This window comes from Schistocerca americana, chromosome X (genome assembly GCF_021461395.2).
Source record: "Schistocerca americana isolate TAMUIC-IGC-003095 chromosome X, iqSchAmer2.1, whole genome shotgun sequence".
In the NCBI taxonomy this organism is placed as follows: Eukaryota; Metazoa; Arthropoda; class Insecta; order Orthoptera; family Acrididae; genus Schistocerca; species Schistocerca americana.
This window is the reverse complement of record NC_060130.1, coordinates 671,847,781-671,875,419: the sequence shown is the minus strand read 5'-3', so window position 1 is coordinate 671,875,419 and position 27,639 is coordinate 671,847,781. Positions and strand designations below refer to the sequence as shown.

Sequence of the window (27,639 nt, the reverse complement as noted above, 5' to 3'; positions counted from 1 at the left end):
GTTTGCTTGTGTAACACTTGGTGCCTTACAGTTCCGTCAGCCATAATGGACGCTACACAAACAATATAACCATCAACGCCTGTACACTAGAGAACAAGGAAATCATCACTACGTGATCAAAGTACACTCAGCAGTGTGTGAAACAGACCAAAACAGCGGAATGACGCTACTCTTATTGTGCATCACCCCATCAGTAGTGAAATTGGGTGATAGTTAACAATAGCTGCCTTAACTACTTTCTTATGCAGTGGTTCAGAACTGCATACTTAGGGCTTGCAGGAACTTTGTTTAAATGATGGATCAAAAATTTGTCAAAGCATTTTCCTTAACGCAAGGCAGCAGCAGTATTTTAATAACTTACTAGGTATGTTGTCAACTGCAGTAGAAATTTTACTTTTTGGAGACTTAATGCTTCTTTCACTTTCCTGTACAGTGTCTTATTACTTGGATATGTTGTACTATATTAGCTATATCGGCTTGTAGAAAATTCATGGCACGTTTTATGGGTCCTTGTGATCCTGTTTGCTCTGTCTCTGTTAAAAATATTTGTTGAATTTAACATCATCTGTTTTTGGATTAATAAAAGATGATCCTCAATTTTTATTTGAATATTTTCTCATAAAACTACACTTTCCTGTTTCCTTCTTTAAGAAATTCTAGACAGTTGTTACTTTCTTGTTTGAGTTATGAATTTCTGCCTTCAAGAATATGGTCTTCAGTGGTTGTAACTATGGTCTTTTTAGGAACTGTGCTGTACATTTTTTAATGGCTCATCTCATTGTGGATCATCTTATCACTTAGCTACTGCATAAGGTGCCCAATTTTTTTCTGCAGAAAAAATTGATGCTTGTAGTAATCTAAGGTCTATAGCCTGATAGAGATTTTCGCTGGACATATTCTAAAGAAAAATTATATCAAGTAGACTTAAAACCACATTAGTAAACATATTACATTGGAGTTAATGTCAACAGCATCATATACATGAGATAAATCTCCACACTGTAGTTAATGACTGAAGTTTTTGATAATTTGTGTGTCTATAATCCTGAAGTTTTTCCAAATAAAATTTACTTCTCTTTGTACATTTACTTGGTTTATGGTCAGGAACTGTCAGTCATGTTCATGGAGGCCATTTATAAAATTTTTGACAGTTTAATTTTTATAAATATCTTTGCATTATCTACCAAAGTACTATAAGTAGCTGCTACTTGGAGTGTTTAATGTTGATACTAAGTTTTAAGGGCACATCAGGTGTTCAAGGTCAATTCTGTTTATATTATCTGCTAAGAAGTTCACATTAAAGTCACAGAAAGAATAAATGAATTAGTCTTTTTAGACAGATGTGAGAAGAGTGAGTTAACATGTCTCAGAAAACCATGCAAATTTACAGCAGTTTACTTGTCAATTGACACCACAATAACTGTGTACCATATGTTGTTATTTCAATGCCATGCACCTGAAAATGTTGTTGAATAGAGTAGGTTTATTTAGTACTACATTATTTATAACAAAAACTGCAACTCCACATTTTCCCATATTGGATCTACAGTAATGAGCAGTGTAACAAAGTTTTTAATCTGTAACATGTGACTTTTGTTTGTAATCTGATATCCAGAAGAACATAGTATATCAGGATGACTCCCTTTTTCTACATCTTTTGGATGGGTTACCAGTTTTATTTTTCACATCCTTTGTATTTTGATGGAATACCTGTACAGACAAAGTTTAAGTCTTGCTAACTTTTGCATTAATACTATATTTCTTTCGAAAGAGCAATTTCTCTCAGTAAATGAGTTGTTAGTCCTGCTTTGGGCACTGGAGGCTCATTTGCATATGTAACTGGCCCTATATTCTGTGTGTAATCAGCTTGAAAACAAAATTAATAACCAACAGTAAATTTTACTACAATATCAATGAGAATTTCATTTTAAGGAAGATATGGGTAGTAAGTAAATTAAAGACAAAAAGAAAAAGTACAATAATTATATTTAACTTCTATGTATGTACAATAAAATCTTCACGATGTACATATTCAAATACACTTGTAACAGAACAGGATAAATAAATGATATTTTCTTTAAATTGTGATCTGAACATTGAAGTTCTCTCTCTTTTCTTCCACTCAAATGCTCATGCTCACTTACAAAAGACACACACACACACACACACACACACACACACACACACATACACACACATAATCATTACTGTCTTCCTGGACTCTGAATCTACAATGGCATTCCACAGACATAGTTTGTGCTTTAGTGTTATAGTAGAAAATTTTATGTTCTTTCTTCTCTTGTAACAACTCATATTCGTAAAAGACAGAACTCTTCACAAAAAAAAGTTCTTCAGGACGTGAGCTTCGTACTGTAGGCCACATAAATGACCCTATCTGAAAAACAGAAAAGTTGTGGCGTTAGTAGATGTTGGTGAAATTTTTTATCTGGGAAAAAGTTAACCACTCATAAAAACAATTGGTTTACAAGTTCTTATATGTTTTACTGTTACAGATGTATGCTAATTTTTCAAACATGTGAACTGTAATTCAGTTTCTTCTTAGAAGTCAATGAAGGAAAACCTTATGTGAGACACTTGTTGTCAACGTTCTTTGACAGTCAAAATCCCATAAACACACAAAGGAAACTGTTCTAACATTACTAATTTCTCTCTAATTTTGTTGCATCAAAATACTTGCATTACTAATTCATGTACAGAACAAGAATATACTTTTAAAAGGTAATGAACTCTTGACACTGCTGCAGTCATATATAAAAACAACAAAGTTAATACTTCCAGATTACAAATGGCAATAATATACCTTTTTAAGTATATGCTGTGTCTGTTACCTTATGAAGTAAATTATTATTCAATTAATTAAGAGGAGGCACATGGTAAAACCCAAATGCTGGAAAACTAGTTTACATCCCTGGAGATCACGAGCCCTTCTGTTGGTAGAAAAGATTCAAACATCATTTCTGATTTGCCTCTGAGATCTTCCAACATTATCTAGAAACATATTTGTGTGTATTTTGAACTCTGTCAATCCTCTCAAGTGATCGAAAGATACACCCAAAGCAACTTCTCCCTGAGTTATATGAGCTCATTATTAATAATTTACTGGGAACAACATTTTCTTTAAACTTCTGACCATCCACATACTGTTCAAATATTACATGTCCATTAATCATCATCAGTCTAAAAGTATAGTGCAAGCTTTCAAAAAATGATTAAAAAGATAGTAGAAATGAAACAAAGTGTGACTGAATTATATTAAATTCAGAGTGGATAAACTTTAAATATGGTGCACCACAAGCTTTGAAGTTTGTCCTGCTACTGTTCATGGTCCACATAAATGATTAACCACGGACACTGGAGAACTGTTCAAAAACTATAATGTTCACTGATGACACAACTACATTTGTAAAGGGCCCAAACATATGCATATAAGGCACAGCCAGGAGACTACTGGAACACGCTTAATCTTAGAAGAACTCATGATGACATTCCAAGCGAATCAAAATGACTGACAGGAATCAGAAATAGAGAGTAATAGGCATACATTGGAGTAGACTCCTTGTATGACATTTCCCTAATAAACTGAGGTGGTAGTCACCAGGAGCTAACCTGTGGCAAAATTTTCTAGAAGACTTCAGTGAAGGTGATAAAAGTACACATGACAGTCAAATGAAAATGAGAGACATGGAAAAAAGTAAGTAAACTGTTTATTTTTTCAAAAGTAATCACCATAACTGGTAATATATTTATCCATAACTGCCGATACATTTATCTCACTCTGAGACAAAATGGTTGATGCTTCCATGGAAATACTGGTTGCAATTGCCTATGGAACCATGCCTATCCAGGCACACACCTCTTCATCTGAAACAAATTGATGGCCACATATGTCTTTGTTCAGTGCTCCATAACTATAGAAATTGTATGGGGAGAGACTGGGACTGTATGGAGAACGTGTCAGGACTTCACATGTTGTCAAGGTTGTTTTGAGTACATTGCAGAAGTTTTGGTGGGAAACCCTTACACATCTTCCATACAGTCCTGATATCTCTTCGTGTGATTTTCAAATATTTGGAGCCCCGAAGAAAGACATTCATGGCCACTGATTTGCTTCAGATGAAAGGGGCATGCGTTGGTACAATCATGGTTCCGTATGTAACTGCAAACATTTTTCCATGAGGGCACTGGGCATCACTTTTTTCTTTCTGACATCATGTACCTCCATTCATGATGCACATGATTTCAGAGATCATGTGTCCATACGGTTCACAGGTTCACTTATAGAGGCCACCTGGGTCAGCCCCCTGGTGCACTCTGTGGGCCGTCAAAGAAACAGTATTGTTTAAGCGATTGCAAACGTGTGCTCGCCTATTCTGTAACCTGTATTATTGTTGTCCAGTCAGTGTGTTCAGTGCTATGCACAACCTGTACTTCATTGTATCCTATGTGTTACTGTTTGAAGTACTATGATCCATAAATTGTGTTAGTTCTTGCTATAGTAAACTTTATGACAAGTGATCGCTACAGTTTCTCTGCATGTTAATGTCAGTGCTAAGTCACAAACATCTCAATGGAAGAGATACTCCAATCTACCATTGCCCAGCAACAAGCTTTCGTGGAACAACAGCAGGTTCTCCCCACAGCTGTGAGTCAAGTGGCATTTGCACATTCAAGGCAGGTTGCTCTGCCATTCTGTGCAACCTTCACCCTTTCTGGCATATGGTGAATTGGCTGAAGATTGGGACTCCTACAAGACATGGTTACACCAACATTTCCAGGGTATTCACATGGGTCATGAAAACCTGTGTAGGTCTTTCTTTCTTTCCTGGCTTTCATCATGCATTTATCAGTTGTGCCAACTTGCACCTTTGCAAGAACTGGCTAGCTAATCATTTGGCAAAACGCGCAAGCTTCTCCAACTTATTACTGTGACAGAACACATGTTATTGTGACACTTGCAGAATTTTACCATTGTCAGAAATGCCCAAACCAGTTTTACAAAGCCTGCGGTGCAGAATGACATGGGTTGAGCCGTCATAATAAATTTGTCACTAGTACCCATCACAAATCTTATGCTGATCACATGGTGCATAATGTTATTATCCATCTGGCCCCAGATAGGGCAGTCTGTGAAAAGCATTTCAATGTGAGACTCCGACACTTATGGATGTGCTCAATATAGCACAGTTCTTTGAAGTGTCATGGGTCATAGACAATTAGATTGCTGCAGGGGGAAAGGTATTGGAAATTGCTCAGTCCGTCCATGTTAGACACACTGCCAGTGTTCAGGACGATGGGGAAGCCATTATATCAGTACAACCTTTGACTCAGTGTGTTGCATGGGCAGCGACTCAGAGTTGCATGGGGCAGCATCGGTTACAACCACAGCAGTAACAGGCTGTGTCACAACAGCAGTGGTATGTTCCACGTCCATCTTGCCTGTATTGCTTTGTCCAACATGAGCATGTTGTGTTCCCTAAGCGTTGGGCTATTTGCAGCAAGTGTCAAAAGTGACAAAAATGACAGTAGCACCGATGGACATAAACTGTACCTTTACAATGGCTGTATCCCTGAACAAATTGTTCCTTGACTTGCGTGTGTTTAAGGGCGGATGTAATGGAGTTTGGTCCAAAAAATCGATGTTTCAAAAATATTATTTCCTTGATCTACACAGTTTAATCTATGTTGTGTGTGAATTTTATCGTGATAGCAGCTTTAGAAACGCCTTTAAATTGTTAAAATGATTAACTCTGCACTGGTGGCCACTCCCACCATTTGCAACATTTGGGAAACTGCTCGCTTCAGCGGAATTTTTGTCAGTGTGAAGGCTATTTTCTTTCAATATCTTTGGCTGTCGTCTATATTTCTGGCTGACATCTATATCTTCGCGTGAAAAATTTCTTGCTTGTGGTTTATTTTCATTTGACAATACTAACACATATTAGTAGGTGGAAGGTTGAATTCGCAAATATTAATGTGGAAGTCAAGATTTATGCATAATGGGTGGTGGAAAAATTGTGTTTAGAAAATGGAGGTTTCATGGAGATCAGTTTATCAACAAAAAAGAGGAATCAGCTCGAAATGAAGAACATAAACTCTCAACTTCAGCATCGAAACTTGGGACAGAAGAATTGCCTCCACCATGTGCAAAGTTTGAAAAAATAAATAAAGAAATGTTTGATGCTGTATGCAATACTTCCAAAGTTTCTATGAAGAAAGCAGTGGAGGAATTGGTGGAAATAACCAAAAAGAAATAGATCCTGGGGTACACATTTATGACAGTGAATCTCCTATAAATGTTACTGACCTGTGTGTGTCTATAGGTGGCATTGTACGAAAAGGGGCATATGCCCTGAGATGCTGTGGACAGGGCATGGAAGGAGGTATCTTATTGTGTGTTTTTCTGAATATGCCTCCACCATGTGAAAGGTTTGAAAAATAAGTTAAGAAATGTTTGATGCTGTATGCAATACTGGCAAAGTTTCTATGAAGAAAGCAGTGGAGGAATTGGTGGAAATAAACCAAAAAGAAATAGATCCTGGGGTATACATTTATGACAGTGAATTTCTATAAATGTTACTGGCCTGTGTGTGTCTATAGGTTGCATTGTATGAAAAGGGGTCACACATCTCTCTATGGAGTTGCATCTGTTATTGCTTAATGTCTAAATACTGCCACCAGTGTGCAAAATGGAAAATGTGAGAAACTGTGGCAAGAAAAGCAAGCAGTAACATGCTCTAAAAATTATAGTGGCTCAAGGGGGAGCATGGAGGCTGCTGCAGTTGTGAGAATGTACTCCAGTTCTGAGGACCAGTATGGTGTTAGAAACACTAAATACCTTGGTGATGGGGACTCATCTTTGTTCAAAGCTGTAACAGATAAAAATCCGTACATTGCAAGAACAGAAAAGTTGGAATGTGTTGGGCACATCCAAATGAGGCTTGGTGGTAGGCTTCGAAAGAGGAGAAAGGTGGAGTACTTGAGAATGGGAAACCACTAGGAGGAAAAGGCAGGCTTACTCTGAAAGAAATTGATTCTCTTCAGTTATTTTATGGGAGAGCTATGACGAAAAACACACTTAATTTAGAGGCAATGAGGTGTGCTGTGTGGGCAATTATTTTCCACAAACTATCCACTGACCAAACACAAATGCACATCCTGTGTCCGAAAGACGATTGGTGTAAGTTCAACAACAGAAATGGATGTATTCACATAAACACTCATAACCAGAATCTGCTATGAATGCAATTAAGCCCACATTCAGGTTTCTTGCAAACCCTGATTAATTGAGGAAGTGTCTCCACGGAAAGACACAAAATGCAAATGAAAGCCTCAAGAATTTAATTTGGATTAGCTGCTCAAAAAGGACATTCTGTGGACTTGAAGTACTCAAATAGGTGCCTATGATGCAGTTTTATGTTACAATAACGGATATAATGGCAGAATTGAAGTGCTGAAAAGAGTTGGTATAGATCTTGATGTGTTTACAACAAAATCATTTTACACTATCGACAGGAGCAGGGTCAAGAAAGCAAACAAATCAGTGCCTTACCTGCAAATACAGGCCAAGCAGGTTCAAAGAGGAGAGAAGAGAAACCTGGAGGATGTGGAGTATCAGTATGGAGCCTGTCCAGTTACCTGTGTGGTCTAACACACTGCTTTCTGGGTGGGAAGGCGTGCCAGTCACTGGCACGAATTCACCTGGTGGATTAGTGTCGAGGTCCAGAGTGCCGGTCAGTCTGGGGGTGGTTTTTAAGGTAGTTTTCCATCTTCCTCAGAGAATGCCGCCTGGTTCCCTTTATTCCACCTCAGTTACACTATGTGAGTGGTTTCTGCACAAACACTGTCTCCACGTACGAGTACACCATAATTACTCCACCACACAAACATTGGGGTTACACCCGTCTGGTGTGAGACGTTCCTGAGGGGATCCACTGGGGGCTGAACTGCACGATAACCCTGAGTTTGGTGTGGGGCAGTGATGAGGTGAGTGGACTGCAGTAGCTTGTTGTGGGGTTGTGTACCACTGTAGGCTATCACAGGGACGAAGCCTCTCCATCGTTTCTAGGTCCCCAGTTCAATACAATACAATACTATCATTATGGAGGATTTTAAAATTGATGTAAGTTTATTACATGTAGAAGTTTGAGAAGAAAATCTTTGAACCTCATTTTCTATGTTTTACATTTTTTACGTTATTAGAAGACTTTTCGTAAAAAGTATATGCTATGAAATTTTCAGGATCTGTTCACAACGTATTGCTGTCTCCCTGTAACTAAAAATATGAGATCCTTTAATTACATTCTGCTTTTTAGGTGATTGTATGTAGAAAATAAGTTAATTTTGGATGTGCAAAATTAAAAACTCTGTTAATAACACAATTTGTACCATAAATTACTAACTGCAGTTCAGTGGTCTTATAGCCTTATAAACTTAAAAATTCAAGTTTCTGGCAAAATATTAATCCTGTGTATTTTATTATATTTTTTCCGTTAAAACACAGCTCTTTTTCTTTACACATGAAAAATTTTAGATTTGTATATTAATAAATATGGCTGTAATGATTTTTTAAATAAATGTGTACATTTTCTGTTGCATCCCTCCTTAGTAAGCTGCTAAAAATGCAAGTGGACACAGGAGCTGCAGTGACTTTAGTAAATGCACAAATGTACATTGACTTGGTTCCCCTCCCCTCATGGGAGTCGGTTAGCTACAGTAAACAGCAGATTCCCATCCTACATCAGAATTTCACTCCTGTCTCTTAAAAATCTGTTGGTTGCCTTCTCACCTTCCATGTTGTGGATCATTCCCATACCACAGACCTGTTCAGGTGAGATGTGTTTAATGCTTTCAGTTTTTCCATTGTCGACGAGGTAAATTTAATTTCAGATCAAGTTCCATATCAGCAACTGAGCAACTGGAGTCTCACTGCTCTGAGTTTTTGTCTCTGTTTTCCCCTGGGCTCAGTTGTACTGTATGTTTTCAGGCCCACATTACCATGCAAGAATCCGCCTGCCCTCTTCTTTTTTATTATTTTTTTAAATTTTTTTTTTAATTTTTTTAATTTTTTTGATGCAGCACGTGCCTCTCATGTTGTGCCGAATTAGACAGTTTGACATTGCCCAATGTCATTTGGCATATTTCTTCTAGTGAATGGGCTACACCACTGGCCATCAATAAGAAACTGAAGCATAAGCTTCACCTTAGCAGTGACTTCAGTGTCATGATTAATGCACAGTCCATAATAGATACGTACCTTCTGACCCACCCTGATGAGTTGCACATGAAGTTATCAGATGGCCACTACTTTTCCAAGATTGATTTGTCAGAAATGTACCTCCAGCTCCCCTTGGATGAGGCCACTAGGAGCCTTCTCATTGTCAATACACTTTTCGGCCTTTACCAATGTCAATGCTTGCCTTTTGGTGTCGCTAGTGTGCCCGCAATTCTTCAGTATGTTTTAGAGCCCCTGACAGCCTCTGTGCCCAGCTGCATCAATTACCTCAACGATATCGTCGTTTTAGGTTTTTCCACTGAAGACCATCGTAAAATAACCTGTGGTCATTGTTTTCTGTAAAAGCAGTTTTCATGTCTCAAGTGCATTCTTGCCAAATCTCAATTTTTTTCAGCCACAAATTGAGTGACTGGGTTTTGAGGTTTCTCATGCAGGGATCAAGCCTTTCGTCACCGTGTTGATGCAATTGCAGCTTTGCTGCAGTGGACCTCCGTTAAGGAACTGCAGACATTTATAGGTAGCAGACATTTATAGTTAGCTTTTACTGGACGTATGTGCCTTTTTCTCTGGGCCCTATACGGTGATGGAGCATTCACTTTGCTTAAATTGGAGCTTCAATCTGCCCCATGTCTGGCCACTTTTCACTCAGGTCAGCATCTTGTGCTGGGTACAGATGCCTCTCAGCATGGTGTTGGCACACAAACATACAGATGGCTCTGAACGACCCACTGCTTATGATTCTAAGACCTTAACTCTGACTCAGCAGCGGTATACTCAGATTGAAATGGAGGCTTTGGTGATTGTGTTCACCCTCATTAAATTTCTCATCTTCTTCCATGGTTCTAAGTTCCATTTAATCACGGATCACAAGCCGTTAGTTGCTCTTTCAAACCCTTTGGCTTCTGTACCAGACAAAGCAGTGCATCATATGCAGCGGTGGGCTCTCTTTGTCTCCCACTATCATACTATCATTATCAGATCCATTTCCGGCTGACAGCACAATGCGCCAATGCCATTACCTTATCTCACCTTCTGTCTGGGCTGGACACAGTGATTTATAAGGACAAGATGCTTTGTTGCTATTTAGAAACTGAAAATCAGAATGCAGTCAACGGTTTTCCCATCACTAGTGCGAGGACAGCTTCGGCTGTCACAGTGGATCCTGTACTTAGTTGGGTCCTCTCTTTTGTGTAGCACAGTTGCCCAGAAAAGCCTCTAGGCCATGCCTACATCCCTTGCATACTTACTTCTCCCTCCAGCACTGCCTCTCTGTGTTTCACGGTGTTCTCTCATTAGCTATCGAGGACACTGCTTCCCGGGCTGTGATTCCCATTTCCTTATGCCATAATGTACTGTGGCTTCTGCACGCCACCCATTGGGAACCTGTAGCACAAAAGCTTTGGCCTGTTGGCATGTGTATTGGTCAGCCATAGATGAGGACATTACATGGCTTATTGCCACTTTTACTCATTGTGTTCAGCAACAGGCAGCCCTGCGGGCATCTCTTCCCCCTGCCTGGTGCCGCAGCCCCTGTGGGAGCATCTACATGTCGATTTTGCTGGGCCTTTCCTAAATCATCATTGGCTCGTTGTAGTGGATGCCTGTTCCAATTTTCCCTACTTGGCACATTGTCTGTTCACATCCATGGTGGCCTCTATTTCTGCCCTGTCTAAGAGTTTTGCAATTGAGGGACTGCTGTACACCGTGGTTACTGATAATGGCCCCCAGTTCATTGCTCAAGAATTTGCATCTTTTTGTCAGGCTAGCAGTGATTACCATCTCGCAGCTCTCTTGTGTCATCCTAAATCTAATGGTGAGGCCAAATGCACGGTTCACATGTTTAAAACTCAGATGTGGAAGTACGTATCCGGCAGGTCTCCTGAAGCTGGTTTAGACTGTTCTTTGAGTTTGTACCATTTCACTCTGGTGGGGCACTAGAGCCCAGCAGAGCAGCTGGTCCACGGATGCCAACCACGGATCCTTCTTCGTCTGGTGCACCTCGCGCCTTGCTGGCTCTGCAATGGTTCCAGCTGGATTTGCGTGTCTGGGTTCACGATTTTGGCTGCTGGCTGAACTGGGTTGCTGCCACCATCAAGCATCACTGGGGGCTGACACCTATGCATCATCTGCACTCCTGATGGGTGGATGTCCTGTCACTTCAACCAGCTGTGGCCACGCACGGTGGAGTCTGCTCTGGAGGGGCCACTGCCTCCCCCCCACCACCACCAACGATGCCTGTTCCGTGCCGAAGATGGTCCAGTTTGCACCACAGCATGGGTTGCTGCCTGGCATATCACTGTCTGGGATTCCTGCCTCCGACTCCTCACCTTGACTGTTGACATCGGTGCAGTCACCACTGCACCTGATACCACAGCTGCTGCCACCTCTGTTGCTGGGTCCTCTGAAGGTGTCATCTCCAATGATCCCGGTGATGCCTCCAATGCTGACCACTGATTTGGACAAGAATGTCACTATCAAGATGCCATCTCTGGTCTTGCCGTGTGGCCTCTCATGAGAAGGGGGATAGTTTTCCAACCCATCCCTCGTCACTTCTGCCCCTACCCACTGGTGACTGCCTGCCACATGCAGCAGCCGCCATCACTGGGTGATGAAATGGACGTCAGTGTCATCATTCGTGTTTTCCATGCATTGTAATCTCAGTGCCTTGTGAGATCAGTGCTTTTTTTTCATTTCATAGCACCAGTGCTTTTTTCTGTACCATGTATTTTTTGCACATAGTATTTTTATGTTTATATGTGGTTTTCCCACCCCCTAGAAGGGACAAGGGATGTACCCGCGCTCATGTCCCACACGATTTCAGAGATCACCCCCCCATACAGTTCACATGCCTGCTTGTAGAGGCCACCTGGGTCGGCTCCCTGGCATGCTCTGGTGGGTCACCAATGTATTATTTAAGTGATGAGTGCTTGGCCTTTTGTGTAACCTGTATTACTGTCATCCAGTCAATATATTCTGTGCTATGCACAACCTGTACTTCATTGTATCTTATGTGTTGCTCTGGAAAGTACCATGTTCCATAAATCGTGTTTATTCTTGCTATTGCATGTCTCATTTTCGTTTGACGGCCCCTTATATTTATTCTACAGAATAAGCAGTAATAATATTACCACACACACACACACACACACACACACACACACACACACACACACGCCATGGCATTTGTCATTGATAACAAGGTGAATTTAGGATGAACTCTGCATTTATACCCACAATACCAGAACTAAAAATAATTTTCATTTAGACTATACACCCCTCTGTACAGTTGGGAATAAGGTTTTATGCTCTGCTGCAAAAGTGTACAATAGGTTGCCAGTAGACATCTGATAAGATATAAAAAAATCCTAAATATTTAAAAACAAATCAAAAGAATACCTTATGAGACACTACTCCTACAGTTTATCATTATACGAGTATTTGTATTTATAAGTGTTAAGTCTGCAAAATTCTAATATTTGTATTTGATAGATCTTATCATTGCTAGTTTATAGACAACTGATGATGCTATGCATAAAGTTACAAAAATACATTGTTTGAAGTGTTAGATGAAAACAGCAGACGAGTAGTAGAGTAGTATAGGAAGAGTTGTAGTATTTTTTACCAAAGTAATTTTTCTCGCCTGTTCTTCATATATAAATAACCTAAAAGTAATTCCCATAATTATCAGTGTAAGTAAATTAGGGCTAGTGACAATTCATGGTCAGTGTGCTTTACAGAAGTAGCCAGCAGCATGTTCTTTTTTTTTTCTTTTTTTTTTTTATGCACCAGCCCCCATCCCCCTCCCCCTGTGAACATACTCTGAAGTGCCATAGAAACTTGTATAGGCATGCTTATTCAAATACAGAGATATGTAAAAATGCAGAATACAGTGCTGTAGTCAGCAATGCCTATCTAAGACAAGTGTCTGGTGCAGTTGTTAGATCGGTTACTGCTACTACAATGGCAGGTTATCAAGATTTAAGTGAGTTTGAACATGGAATTATAGTCAGTGGCAAGCAACTGGACCCAGCATCTCTGAGGTAGTGATGAAGTGAGGATTTTTCCATATTACCATTTTACAAGTGTACCATGAATATCAGGAACCAAGTAAAACATCAAATCTCCAACATGGCTGTGACCAGAAAAATATCCTGCAAGAACAGGGCTAACAACGGCTGAAGAGAATTGTTCAGTATGACAGAAGTGCAACCCCTCCACGAATCGCTACAGATTTCAGTGCTGGGCCATCAGCAAGTTCAGCACATGAACCCTTCAATGAAACATAACTGATATTGGCTTACGGAGCCAAAGGCCCACTTGTGTTCCCTTGATGATTGCATGACACAAAGTTTTATGTCTCACTTGGGCCTGTCAGGTCTGATGTTTGACTGCTGAAGACTGGAAACATGTTTCAAATTGTATTAAGAGGATGCATGTGTACTGATATGGAGACAACCTCATGGACCCTGTATATCAGCAGGCGACTGTTCAAGCTGGTGGAGGCTCTGTAATGGTGTGGGGTGTGTGCAGTTTGACTGATATGCGACTTCTGATATGTATAGATATGATTCTAACAGGTGACACATACGTAAGCATCCTTTCTCATCACCTGCATCCGTTCACATCCATTAAGCATTCTGAGGGACTTGGGCAATTCCAGCAGGACAATGCAACACCCCACACATCCAGAATTGCTACAGAGTGGCTCCAGGAACACTCTTACAAGTTTAAACACTTCCACTGGCCACCAAACTCCCCAGACATGAACATTATTGAGCATATCTAGGATGCCTTGCAACATGCTGTTCAGAAGAGATCTCCACCCCTTCATACTCTTAAGGATTTATCAAGAGCCCTGCAGGACTCATGGTGTCAATTCCCTCCAGCCCTACTTTACACATTAGTCAAGTCCATGCCATGTTGTGATACGGCACTTCTGAATGTTTGTGGGGGCTCTAAATGATATTAGGCAGGTGTACTAGTTTCTTTGGCTGTTCAGTGTACATCTTTACTCATTCCGCATGTCTGAAAGCTCTCCTTCATGATGAGATTAAGGAACATGAGGTATGAATGAATGGTCTAATTAATATATACAGCTCTGTAGATTGCACGGCATAAACTGGGCAGCAGCAAGACTCTTTGAATTGCACTGTATTAAAATTTGTAGCTTGTTTACATCATACTTTTGTGACCTAGCTGCATACTGGGAGTCAACTAGACTATATTTTGGGTTGCTGTTGCTATATGGATTCACTTGACTCTGGATGATCTGGATTATGCTCTTGGAGTGTTCTATAATTTATGATGACATGGCACAGACTTGACCTGTTAACTAGGCTACAAAGAGTTTATAGTGTATCCATGTTTGCTGCATAATAAAGAGTGTGTTGTACCACAGCAAGTGTAATATTGGCCATGAGAACTCGAACTTAGTTTGCATGTAAGGAGAACAGACCAAGTTCAGTGAACATGGATCTGTAATTCAGAAAACTGTGGCTGCAACAGCTACAACTGCAAATTCAATACCAGGCATGAAAAGATGACCAACAAAAGCAAATTATAGACAAGAACAGCAGCAACTGCTTACACTAAAGCATCTCATCGAGCCAGAGATGAATTCATCACATCCATTCACACCATTTCATCCAAAGACAAAGACTGCTACTCATACTATAGATGTATGCAGTCCCAGTCCAGGGGAGTAGTGTAGCCAATGTTGCTAAACAAATTGCTTTTCTGCTATCTACTAAATCCCCAATAATGTGTCCTCTGCACAAGTTACATCCTCTTGATGAACCTAAGTGTTTACATTTGTCTAAAACCAATAGTTTGTTCTCTAAGCAATACGAGCAGCAAACACATTTTAGCAGCATAGTTTTTTGTTGTTACAAGAAGTCAAAACAGTCATATGCAGCATGAGCAGTTGATTTCAAAGGGCTGACTCATTAGTGCAAATTTTTGAGTGAAAATCAAAATTGTAAACAAGTCTTTATTGAACCATTAGTGTGTGATGTATTAATTACTTATGCAGACATAAAGAAGTTTGTGCACAGGCACTGAAATTCATAACTCCTACTTTCAGAGACATGGAAATATCAGATGCAGAACAGTGCTGTTTTGAGGAAAACAGTACACTTTCTGTAAAAGTGCTTGAAATATCCAGTACAGCACAGCAAAATTTTGTTGAAAGTGAGGTAGATTCCATACAATGGCATTCCCATTCATGTCACAGTAAGTCTGATAAGAACTCATCAGGTTCATCTTTGTCATCTGACTCTCATATCCATTTACAGACAAAGCCTAAACAACAAATAAGCACCAGCATGTGTTTGACTCAGTCTTCACATAGTCCATCTGCCATCTACCCTTGCTATAACAACACCGCTATGCAGCATCCAGAATGTTTTGCTAGACATATGTTCACTCAGTGCCCATACAGAAAAATGTGCTGGCATGGTGACACACCAACACTGCTGCAACAGCATAAGCATGTTACAGCCACAGTTGAACATTTTCATGGAGCAGCCACAAAAGTGTTCTCTCCCACTAATGATCTAGAACCAATTAATAACATTTCTTGTTCACGCTGGCTCACGTTTCTATTATGAATGAGAAAACCTATGTTCAAATTAGTTCTCTGTCTCTTCAACTGACATCATAAGGTTTACAACCCCACAGCAAGCACCGCATATATTTCTGTGGTAAATGCACAGTAACAGTGTTGTACAGAAAATCTGTCTGATTATTTCTTAGTTGTACCATCAAGTCAGAAAACATTTTTGAGATTGGTGCTTTTCTGATCTTTGTTGTAAAATAGCAGATGACATCAACATTGTATCAGCAGTTACGCCATTTGATGATGTTGTTTTATTATGCACTGCATTTTCAGGCCTATTTTCATCAGGCTTAGGGGGTGCAAATAATCATGTAGCTCACACTCAGCTGAAGTCATCTGCAGCACTGAACTATTTTAGAGCTAGAAAAATGCCAATAACATTGTAAGATGACCTCATGTCTAAGTAGATTACCTGGGGCAACAAAATATCTTCGCACCTGTCGCATCCAGTCAGTGGAAACCCCATTAGTAGTGTTATGAAAACCAAATGGCTCTTTGTGTATTTGTAATGGTTTTAAATCAACTTTTAATGCACAACTGGAGATTGACATTTGCAAGGTGTGTAAGGAAAGTAATGAGACTGACAACACTGCAAGCACTCTGGCAATGCTGTGTTCTACTTGTATAGACCAGTGTATTCATCTCTTTCAGATGCTCAGTCCAAGTTTCAGCTCCATACAGCCATCACATGGTTTTTGACAGCGCCAACGTTGAAGCCATGTTTTTGTTGTGTGTTGCGAAAATGAAACAGTGGAATTTAGGTCAATGATATGTAATCAGATTTTGTGTTAAACTTAGTGAATGTGTGAGTCTGACCTCTGAAAAGTTGAAACAGGACTATGGACAACATTCCTTATCAAGAGCACAAGTTTTTTGCTGTCACAAATCATTTTTGGAAGGCTGAGAACACACTGAAGATGTACCTCATCCAGGGAGACCTTCCACTTAAAGAAACTGATGAAAATGTTGAACATGTGAGTGCTGTTGTAAGATCAAATCAATGTTTATCAAAAATGGCTCTGATCACTATGGGACATAACATCTGAGGTCATCAGTCCCCTAGAACTTAGAACTACTTAAACCTAACTAACCTTGCAATAAATGAAGCAGGCAAAAAGGAATACAAACATCTCAAAAATGAGATTGACAGGAAGTGTAAAATGGCTAAGTAGGGATGGCTAGAGGACAAATGTAAGGATGTAGAGACTTATCTCACTAGGGGTAAGATAGATACTGCTTACAGGAAAATTAAAGAGACCTTTTGAGAAAAGAGAACCACTTGTATGAATATAAAGAGCTCAGATGGCAACCCAGTTCTAAGCAAAGATGGGAAAGCAGAAAGGTGGAAGGATTATATAGAGGGTCTATACAAGGGCGATGTACTTGAGGATAGTATTATGGAAATGGAAGAGGATGAAGATGAAATGGGAGATACGATACTGCGTGAAGAGTTTGACAGAGCACTGAAAGATCTGAGTTGAAACAAGGCCCCGGGAGTTGACAACATTCCATTGGAACTACTGACGGCCTTGGGAGAGCCAGTCCTGACAAAACTCTACCATCTGGTGAGCAAGATGTATGAGACAGGTGAAATACCCTCAGACTTCAAGAAGAATATAATAATTCCAATCCCAAAGAAAGCAGGTGTTGACAGATGAGAAAATTACCAAACTATCAGTTTAATAAGTCACAGCTGCAAAATACTAACACGAATTCTTTACAGACGATTGGAAAAACTGGTAGAAGCTGACCTCGGGGAAAATCAGTTTGGATTCCGTAGAAATATTGGAACACATGAGGCAATACTGACCTTACAACTTATCTTAGAAGAAAGATTAAGGAAAGTCAAACCTACGTTTCTAGCATTTGTAGACTTAGAGAAAGCTTTTGACAATATTGACTGGAATACTCTCTTTCAAATTCTAAAGGTGGCAGGGGTAAAATACAGGGAGTGAAAGGCTATTTACAATTTGTACAGAAACCAGATGGTAATTATAAGAGTCGAGGGGCATGAAAAGGAAGCAGTAGTTGGTAAGGGAGTGAGACAGGGTTGTAGCCTCTCCCCGAAGTTATTCAATCTGTATATTGAGCAAGCAGTAAAGGAAACAAAAGAAAAATTTGGAGTAGGTATTAAAATCCGTGGAGAAGAAATAAAAACTTCGAGGTTCGCCGATGACCTTGTAATTCTATCAGAGACAGCAAAGGACTTGGAAAAGCAGCTGAACAGAATGGACATTGTCTTGAAAGGAGGATATAAGATGAATGTCAACAAAATCAAAACGAGGCTAATGGAATGTAGTCGAATTAAGTCGGGTGATGCTAAGGGAATTAGATTAGGAAATGAGACACTTAAAGTAGTAAAGGAGTTTTGCTATTTGGGGAGCAAAATAACTGATGATGGTCGATGTAGAGAAGATATAAAATGTAGACTGGCAATGGCAAGGAAAGCGTTTCTGAAGAAGAGAAATTTGTTAACATCGAGTATAGATTTAAGTGTCAGGAAGTCGTTTCTGAAAGTATTTGTATGGAGTGTAGCCATGTATGGAAATGAAACATGGATGATAAATAGTTTGGACAAGAAGAGAATAGAAGCTTTCGAAATGTGGTGCTACAGAAGAATGCTGAAGATTACATGGGTAGATCACATAAGTAATGATGAAGTATTGAATAGAATTGGGGAGAAGAGAAGTTTGTGGCACAACTTGACAAAAAGAAGGGACCGGTTAGTAGGACATGTTCTGAGGCATCAAGGGATCACAAATTTAGCATTGGAGGGCAGCGTGGAGGGTAAAAATCATAGAGGGAGACCAAGAGATGAATACACTATGCAGATTCAGAAGGATGTAGGTTGCATAAGTACTGGGAGATGAAGAAGCTTGCACAGGATAGAGTAGCATGGAGAGCTGCATCAAACCAGTCTCAGGACTGAAGACCACAACAACAAACAACAACAACCTAAGGACATCACACACATCCTTGCCCGAGGCAGGATTCGAACCTGTGACCACAGCAGTCGCGCGGTTCCAGACTGAAGTGCCTAGAACCACTTGGCCACCACGGCTGGCTCAATGTTTATTACTAAGGATGGTGGATGACTTGTTAAGCTTATACATTTCCACCATACATCAAATTTTGATTGAAGATTTATGCATGCTAAAGGTTGGAGCCAAAATGTTGCTGAAAAACCTGACAACTCAGCAAAGGGACACTTGTAGAAATGTGTTTCTTGGTCTTCTTGAGAGGACTGCCAATGACCATGAATGGTTTAGTTGTGTGATCATGAGTAATGAATTCTGGATTTTTTAGGTACAATCCTGACACAAAGCAGCAAAGTGAGGAGTGGCACACTGAAACATCTCCTCAAGTGAAAAAAGCTCGAATGAGCAAAACAAAGATCAAAATAATGCTGATTTGCTTTCTTTGACTGTAGGGTATCATACATAAAGAATTTGTTCCTCCAGGACAAACTCTCAACCACATGTTTTACAAGGATGTCCTTGAAAAGCTCAGGAAAAGGGTGAACTGAGTGAGATTGGACATCACAGACAAGAGTATGCTGCTTCAATACAATGCCACATGCCAACAGCTACTTCTATCAGTTGTGCCACAGCCTCCCCCCCCCCTCCCCTTCCCCTTCCTATTTCACCTGATCTGAGTCCTTGTGACTTTTTTCTTTTCCCAAAATGGAAAATGTATCTTAAAAGGGTGTAAGTTTGAGACTCTGTAGAACATTCAAAATAAAGTGACTGACACACTAAAGACCCTACTAATTGAAGCCTTTCCTAGCTCCTACCAATACAGAGAACAACAACTTTGGCAGTGTATAGCTGCTGAAAGGAAGTGCTTTCAAGGGGACAATATTGCTGTTTGAGAAAAAATTAAAACTTTGTTAGATATAAGTCAGTCTCACTACTTTTCTCACACACCTCATATCTCATTCCAAGGCCAGAAGAGCTAATGCCAAGGCTATCAGATGGACAGTACTTCTCTAAAATTAATATACCTGAAGCTTATTTACAATAACTGGTAGATGAACAATCCGACCAAGTCAAGGTCATCAACACTCCATTTTAGTTGTATGGATACAACAGGTTGCCTTTCAAAATTGTTAGCACACCAGCAATTTTCTGTTGTAGTTTGATGCAACTAATTCAAAACAGGTCAAACCCAGTCAGTTATCTGCATAATATATTAGTAAGTGGCACTACAAGAAACCAACATCTTGCTAATTTATGTCTGCTGTTTCAAACACTGCAACAAGATGGACTAAAGTGAAACCTACAAAAGTGTAAATTGTTTCAAGAGCAAGTGGGGCACTTTGGCCACATATTGAGTCATAAAGGACTTTAACCAACTCAGCAACAGGTGGAAGCCATAGGAAAAATCCAAGTGTCAAGACTTTCTGTCATTTCTCAGAAAATTGAATTACTGTACAAAACTTATATCAAATGCTGCCCAGACTGCCAGACTACTTAATAATATATGCAACAACAATAGAAAATATGAATGTTCACAGCAGTGTCAGGAGGCTTTTCATAAGTTAAAACATTATCTGAAGTCCTCTCCGTGTCTGGTGACCTATGAACCATCAAAATGCTTTATCCTGGCCACTGACATATCTCAACAGGCCACTTAAGCAGTTATTTCCCACAAGAGTGATGATGAGCTCGAGAAACACATCACATATGCATCTAAAATGCTCACTGCAGCCAAGATCAATTACTCACAAAACAAATAAGGAGTATTGGCTAGTATAAAAACAATTCCATTTCTAAACAGTACAGAATTTTACCTCATAATGACCATAAACCATTAATTTCCTTGGTCAGTTCTAAGAACCAACTTAAAGAGAGAGAGCACAACACCTATATCACTGGGCCATCTTCCTCAGCAACTACCATTATTCCATTCATTATTAACCACCAGCACAACAATGTTCACATTGGTCCCCAATGGTATCACACTGGTATGACACACCAACCAGCTGCACCCACACTTAAAAGGGAACATTCCCAAATGTCAATAAATGTGTAGAGGGAGCAAAATTGTGGAATATTTTTTTGTTTATTTGTGCTCAGTTTCACTTTTAAGGGTAAAACATACCCCTAAAGCAGACAGCATTTTAGGTTCAGAAGAAATTTCTTCAAAATGATAATCTATAAAAAATGGTTTTAATATAAAACTTGACATGTAATTAATGTTCTTGAAAACTTTATAGTCAACTTTTGTAATAATCTGAAATTTTGCAAATTATCCCACCACCAATAATTCATTTTGAAAAATAAAAAAATTTATTACAACATAAATTAAAGAAGCTTTCAAGCAGCATACAGCCTCGTGTTACAAAACTGGTTTTTGAACTACCATTTTTGGAAAACAAGCTGTACACAGTGTGCTGTCAGAGTATTTCCAACGTACCCAATTAAAAGTATCTAAACATTCATTAAAATTTAAATATTTATTTTACTTATATTTATTTTGTTTTAAATTGTTATTTTACATTTCACAGTCATTATTTTTTGTTGTTTTTTAGTTTACCATTCACATTCATGTATAATACAAAACTCCTTATTGTGATAGAAATAATTGCAATAATGATAATCTGTAAATGAATGCCTAAAACATAATGTTCCTTTACACGATGCAAATAAAATGAGCGAACTTTCTTCACATAATACAGTATACACAATGGAGAAGACAATATAAATCAAAGATCAGCAGCATTTCAAATTGTCACAAGTGATCCTCTAAGTATCCTGATCTGTATCAGCCCTATTTCACTACATTGGTAAGCCTTGGCAAAGACAGTTCATTATATATTAATGACTGCAGCTTGATTATGTTGTTTCTTAAGTTGAGACTGAGATCATAATCATCCAACATAACTAGATCTGAAACTCTACTCACAAAGTTCTTCCACCATCAAAAGCTTTATATGTCTCACAGCTGTATCTGAGCCATCAACCTCTTTGAGATCATCAGGTGAACACGTTTGTTGTCCTCAGGTATGATGCTCTAAACAGTTTTTTGACATTGACCACTGCAAGAATCTAACAATAATACAAATATTTCTCCCTCACTGGAAAATAAAACATTTTTCAAATATTTTTTGACCTGGTCACACATATATTTACCTGACTTCAATGCTGATACAAGGCGATTTGCGGCTCCAAAAAGATATTCTGAGATTCTTGTCTAAAGTAACCATTAGTTTCCTTTAAAACTATGAAAAACTGGGCTATAAAACTTTGTGAGACGATTGTTCAGATCTAGTTCTGTTGAATGATCATGATGTCAATCTCAACTTGAGAAATAATACAATCGAGCTGCAGTCACTAGTACATAATCAATGCTCTTCACTACAGCTTACCAATGTACTAAAATATGCCTCATACAGATCAGGATATTCGGGATATTTAGAGGATCAGCCATGACAATTTGAAATGGTGAGGGCAAATTGCGCAAAATTTAAATTTTCAAGAACATTAATTACATATCAACTTTTACTTAAAAAACATTTTTGTATATCATTGCTTCAAAGATATTCCCTCTAAACCTAAAATGCAAAATTATGTTTGAGGCTGTGTTTTACCCCTTGAAAGTGAAATTGGGCACAAGCAAAACAATGTGGGTTGCATCATTTTGCCTCTTCTCCATACCCACCAAGTTTTATCAAGATCGTTTATTGACACTTGGGGATATTAGTAGCTTCCACCCTAAGACAACCACCATTGTCCCGGGAGACACCTCAATACAACTTTAGACATCTGACAGACCCCCATATCCAGGTTCAGTCCACCAGAGCTGGTCCACCAAGGAATGGGATCCGTTTCCACCTCCAGCACCACTGACTTCCATCACAGACCTGAAGACTGGAACACCAGTTCCAACCAACTCCAGTACCAATACTATGCACCCACCACAAGCTGAGGACACAGTGACACCAGACATGAAGATGGACAGTAAACCTTTAGCTGGCTTGCCCACCAACACCTTCCTTACCCAGACAGAAATCCCAATACTGGCAGGGACAACTCAGGCCTACATGACAGTTAAAGTGGAAAGGGATATTATATATCTATCATCCAACAGCAAGGTTGATACCTTGCAATGGCCACTATCAGTGACTCCTGTAGCAACCAGTAAATTGCACCAGCTGGCTGCCACATGTGTTTAACCACTTATGTCAAGCCAGAGATACAAACCATTCACCAGGCAGCTGCAAGGTACTTCAAATTGTGTTGTGGTAAGGTCTCTGCCTTGCTTACAGCATACTTTCATGACCTGACTGTTTACTAGATATCAGCTGGACTTCATTTTGCATTGATGTGCTAAGTATTATTGATGGATTTGCTTGATCTTGTATGATCTGGATTATTGTCTTGGCTGTTTATCCTTATTTTCTGTGTACTAAAGAGTGTGTTGCACTGTAGCAGGTGTCATGTATTTGTAAGGTTGGTCCATCCAGCGACACTGATTTGGGTTTTCCGTAGTTTCTCTAACCGTCTTCGCACAAATGCCATGATGGTTCCAACAACCCAACTACAAGACTATGCAGAGTTTATGTGTCATCCTTGTCAAACTAGACCTATAAGTATATAAATGCCTGCCTGTATGAATTACGTTTATCTTGTTCTAAAACTGTAATACCATGACATGAACAATATCCTTTGTAAAAGGGATCCTAAGGGGAATAGCCAGCCGGTGTGGCCGTGCGGTTCTAGGCGCTTCAATCTGGAACCACGTGACCGCTACGGTCGCAGGTTCGAATCCTGCCTCAGGCATGGATGTGTGTGATGTCCTTAGGTTAGTTAGGTTTAAGTAGTTCTAAGTTCTAGGTGACTGATGACCACAGATGTTAAGTCCCATAGTGCTCAGAGCCATTTGAACCTAAGAGGAGTAAAAACATCACTATTACTACCACTACCACTACTACTACTACTACTACTAGTACATAATGCAATTGAACCCCACAGGCAAGTAATTTATGACATGATAAAATATGTATACACGTAAACTTCACCAAATTAATTTTACAAGTTTTAACAATAGCAATTATTAACAGTCTGAGTTGTTATATGGTTTTGATTTCCAACAACAAGGAGGCAAGAGGGGAAAAAAGAAGGAAAAACTAACAGGTAAATATTTTCTAGCTGTACCTGTAATCCAATAAAAGCCAACTGATTGAGTGCCAGTCAACCAAAAATGTTCTTATTGAAAGGCAACTTGCAACTTGAGTTTAAGTTTGAGTAGATATACCTATTAATACCATTCTCAACAGTAAGAACTAGCAGCCATGTTTGGCAGATAACTAGTGGGAAAAATCAACAGTCAGACTCAAAAACTCAAAATCACACTTTTTGTTTGTGCAGCCATAGTAAAACACCAGGAGAGAGAAATACATTGTGGGTAAGAAGTACATTATTCAAAGTCATTATCAGTAGAAATATTGCCTAATTAGTAGAGATACATGGGAAGAAAAGTAGACTTGATTCAGAGACAAGAAATGTTCATGTCTCAGAGGGTACCAATTATCAGGAAGCAACGTAAGTACACACATTAAAATGAAAGGTAGCTGAAGGAGAAGAAGAAGAAGAAAGATCTAATAACAGTAGCAGTAACCATCTCTACCATGGAAAATACTTAGAAGCATAGTTTTCTCTCATTATTGCACGTGATAATGGTTTTTGAACTGCGAATGACATGCACTGTAATGCAGTGGATAAGCTGCTATAGTCAGAACACAGAGTCTATAGTAGTGCATTGTCAACTGGGTCACAGTGAAGTAATTTCTTTAGTTTCTATTTTTTCCATTTAAGGAGACAGTGAAAGATAGGGAACTGTAACGTATATATCCAGTGATAAAAAGTGATGGTAACATATGAGATGGACTGATACATTTTTGTTGAAAATTGTAATGTTTGAGGACCATCTTCAGTCACTAAGGAACATAGGTGAATATATTGTTACACACTTATCAACATGAAGGTATTAACAAATATGGTGAAAAAGTTGAAATATATACATCCTTCAAGGCAGATATCCAGTGACTTTTCAAAGATAAGTGTGTAAAATGACTGAAAGCTTGAATTTTCAAGGCTTGTTAGGCATTAAGTGTTTATTAGCAATCCTGACCTATGAACTATTTACATACATGGGTATCCTTATGTCTAAACAGGGGATTGGGGCAGAAATATGTAAGTTTAAAATTGTTAACACATTATTAGAGGTGCCAAACAGCTATTAAAACTGTATATTGTAACTGATATCAGATATTAGAGTTCTCAGCAATGAGAAAGAGAAGTAGGTTTAGGTCACAGCTGTGATCTGTAATCAAGAAAACATTTAAATATAATGAATCCAGGAATTGTCACAGAATTTATGAATCTCATATAATAAATCATATTGCTATTTGAGAAGCCATGCACTGAATAACTCATGAATGAAACAATGGAAAATAAAAATGTGTCACACAAGTGCACAAAACAGATGATTAATATATCAGTTTACATTTGTTACGTCCCTGTCACTTTGCACTTCAAACTCAAAAGACAGCTACAAGTTCACTAAATAATGTTGTCATATCCTTTGTACTACTTACAAAAATTATTATATTGCAAATATTCACCGTTGCTTTCGTGGTTTTTGCACCCGTGTGCCAGAGTTAGGTGAGCCTTCTGACAGATTTCGCTGTACGTTGGGGGTCGGCAGGCGATGAGCAATGTTACTGCCAGTGAGTGGCATGCGCATAGCGGACGGACAGGAGCCTCTGACTACTCCTGAAAAAAATTCGTTGAAATTTTTTGCTTTACAGTTTCAAACACACATTATACAGGAACTAGAAGGAAGAAGCAAAACTATGTCAGGCAGCAAGATTTGTGAACACACAAAGTTAGAAATTTACAGAGAATATTTTGATAAAACTAATGTTTATATTTGAGTGATGTCCACTCTGTCAGATGTGTCCAACAGAACAGACATAATTCAAATACAATTATCTCTGCAAGAGCATGACAGCTCCTTGGCATCTGTTTCAGTGCAGAGGTGGTAATATTGTCCAAATGCCAATTTGAATTAATAATTTGCAAGTAGGGAGTTAAAGGATGAGGGACACTGCATTGCAGTATGTGATAAGTTGGAAATTTGAGTTAGTGAGGGACAGTGTGTGGATGGCCAAAGTGGTTCAGGCAACCACTCACAAGAAACAGCAAATCTGGGTTTGAGTCCCGTCCAGCACAAATTTTCAACTTTCGCCATTGCATTATGACAATGCCCTGTACAGCTAGAAGTAAAGAATTGCCAGCCATCCCTTCCCTTTCTTTCCCCATTCTCTAGTTCATATAAAAATAATACTAATGGACGTACCAGGTACAAAACGGACTCCAAAAACTGGAACAGTTGGGTAGTGCATGGCAGGAGACTTGTCAGTGGCAGTGCGCTCCTTGGGGGCAGGACCACGGCACAATGGGCCCCTTACAGGCACAGAGTCACGGATCGGCCTTGGAGGTGAACTCATCTGTAATCAGCCATTCATCAGATTCCTACTGTACAAGTGACTTAATTACCATTAAGAGTATTTTGTGAGATCATTGTTCTGAGTATTTAATCAAAGCATTACAAGAAGTATCCTCTTAATAAGACTTGGTATTTTTGTTATTATATGCTATTACATTTTCTTAGATAATAATTTGTAGCCACAAAAATTAATTATAAATATACTGTAGCAAACACAAACTCTACATAGAGTTGCTACACCTCTCCAAGGTTCTTAAGGACCTTCAATACACTTTTAGTATTTTATAAGTCAACAATTTTTTCTTTTTTGGTGTCAAATTTTTAGAATAATCAAAATTAAGTATATTTCATATTTGTATTTCTATTACACCTTTTATGCACTCATACCGGTACAGGCTAACAAATAAATAACTCACTGAACAGTGTGAATGAAAATGCCATTTAGAGGATACACTGCAAGAATTTCAGTGTCTTACTTTTTCATCTTAGCAAAACACTAAGAACAATAATTTTTGAAAACATTTCTCTTTGAGTACAGCTGTTTCTTTTTTATTACTTAAAAATGGACATGATGGCCATAATCACAAGAAACGTTTTTGTGGACTCATAGCACCTGCTCCGTTCACAACCACCATTGTATCGTCATGGTGTGAGGTCTGAAGATGCTTTAAAACAGACCAAAACTGGTAGCTTCATAAAGAAAGAAGTTTCTTGCAGTTGTGACTGTTCATGTTCATTTTTAACTAATAAAACTAACAACAATTGGTTGATATGTTGTTTCCAGTTGAGTAGAATAGTTGAAAGACTATGTAGTGAATGTTACTAGATTTGTTATTCACTCTGAAGCTACTGTAAACATGTCTTAAATTGATGATTATTGGCTTACTATCTATTACAATTTCACTAAATCTCTCATGAGGGTCCAACTTATAGAACACATGTGAACCTCATCAACATCAAAATACTCAACATATAAAGGTAGGAGCAAAGAAGTTTACAGTTTAGGACCATTTTGTTATTGAGTTCATTATACAAGTAGACAGGGTGTTGAACAGCATCTTATATTCAATAAAATACTTAATTGCACTACTTTCATAAACTGTGTAAAAGCATAGAGCTTTCACACTACTGAGTGGTGTTCATTGTTCAACATACCTTCAACACTAGTTTCAAAGTGCAAGAAGATAAATTTGACTGCAGTGAAAATATTTAGTCAATTATTATTATGATGTTACATGTCCTGTTAGTAAAAGGC

The 27,639-nt window shown here is 38.9% G+C and overlaps 1 protein-coding gene across 5 annotated transcripts in view; it reads right to left on the bottom strand.

Annotated features, from left to right (window-relative positions):
* Positions 1–1,967: 1,967 nt before the first annotated feature.
* Positions 1,968–27,639, bottom strand: part of LOC124555769 (cAMP-regulated phosphoprotein 21) — a 989,726-nt gene continuing 964,054 nt past the window's right edge. For 4 of the 5 annotated variants that reach the window (XM_047129815.1, XM_047129818.1, XM_047129819.1 and 1 more), the window contains 3 exons: positions 26,235–26,385; positions 25,498–25,648; positions 1,968–2,395 (listed from right to left, as the gene is read on the bottom strand). In XM_047129815.1, the coding sequence (XP_046985771.1) occupies positions 2,392–2,395; positions 25,498–25,648; positions 26,235–26,385 (306 nt within the window). In that variant the 3' untranslated portion in view covers positions 1,968–2,391. Of the gene's footprint in view, positions 2,396–25,470; positions 25,649–26,234; positions 26,386–27,639 lie in introns of all 5 variants that reach the window. The other variant, XM_047129817.1, reaches the window with a different exon arrangement.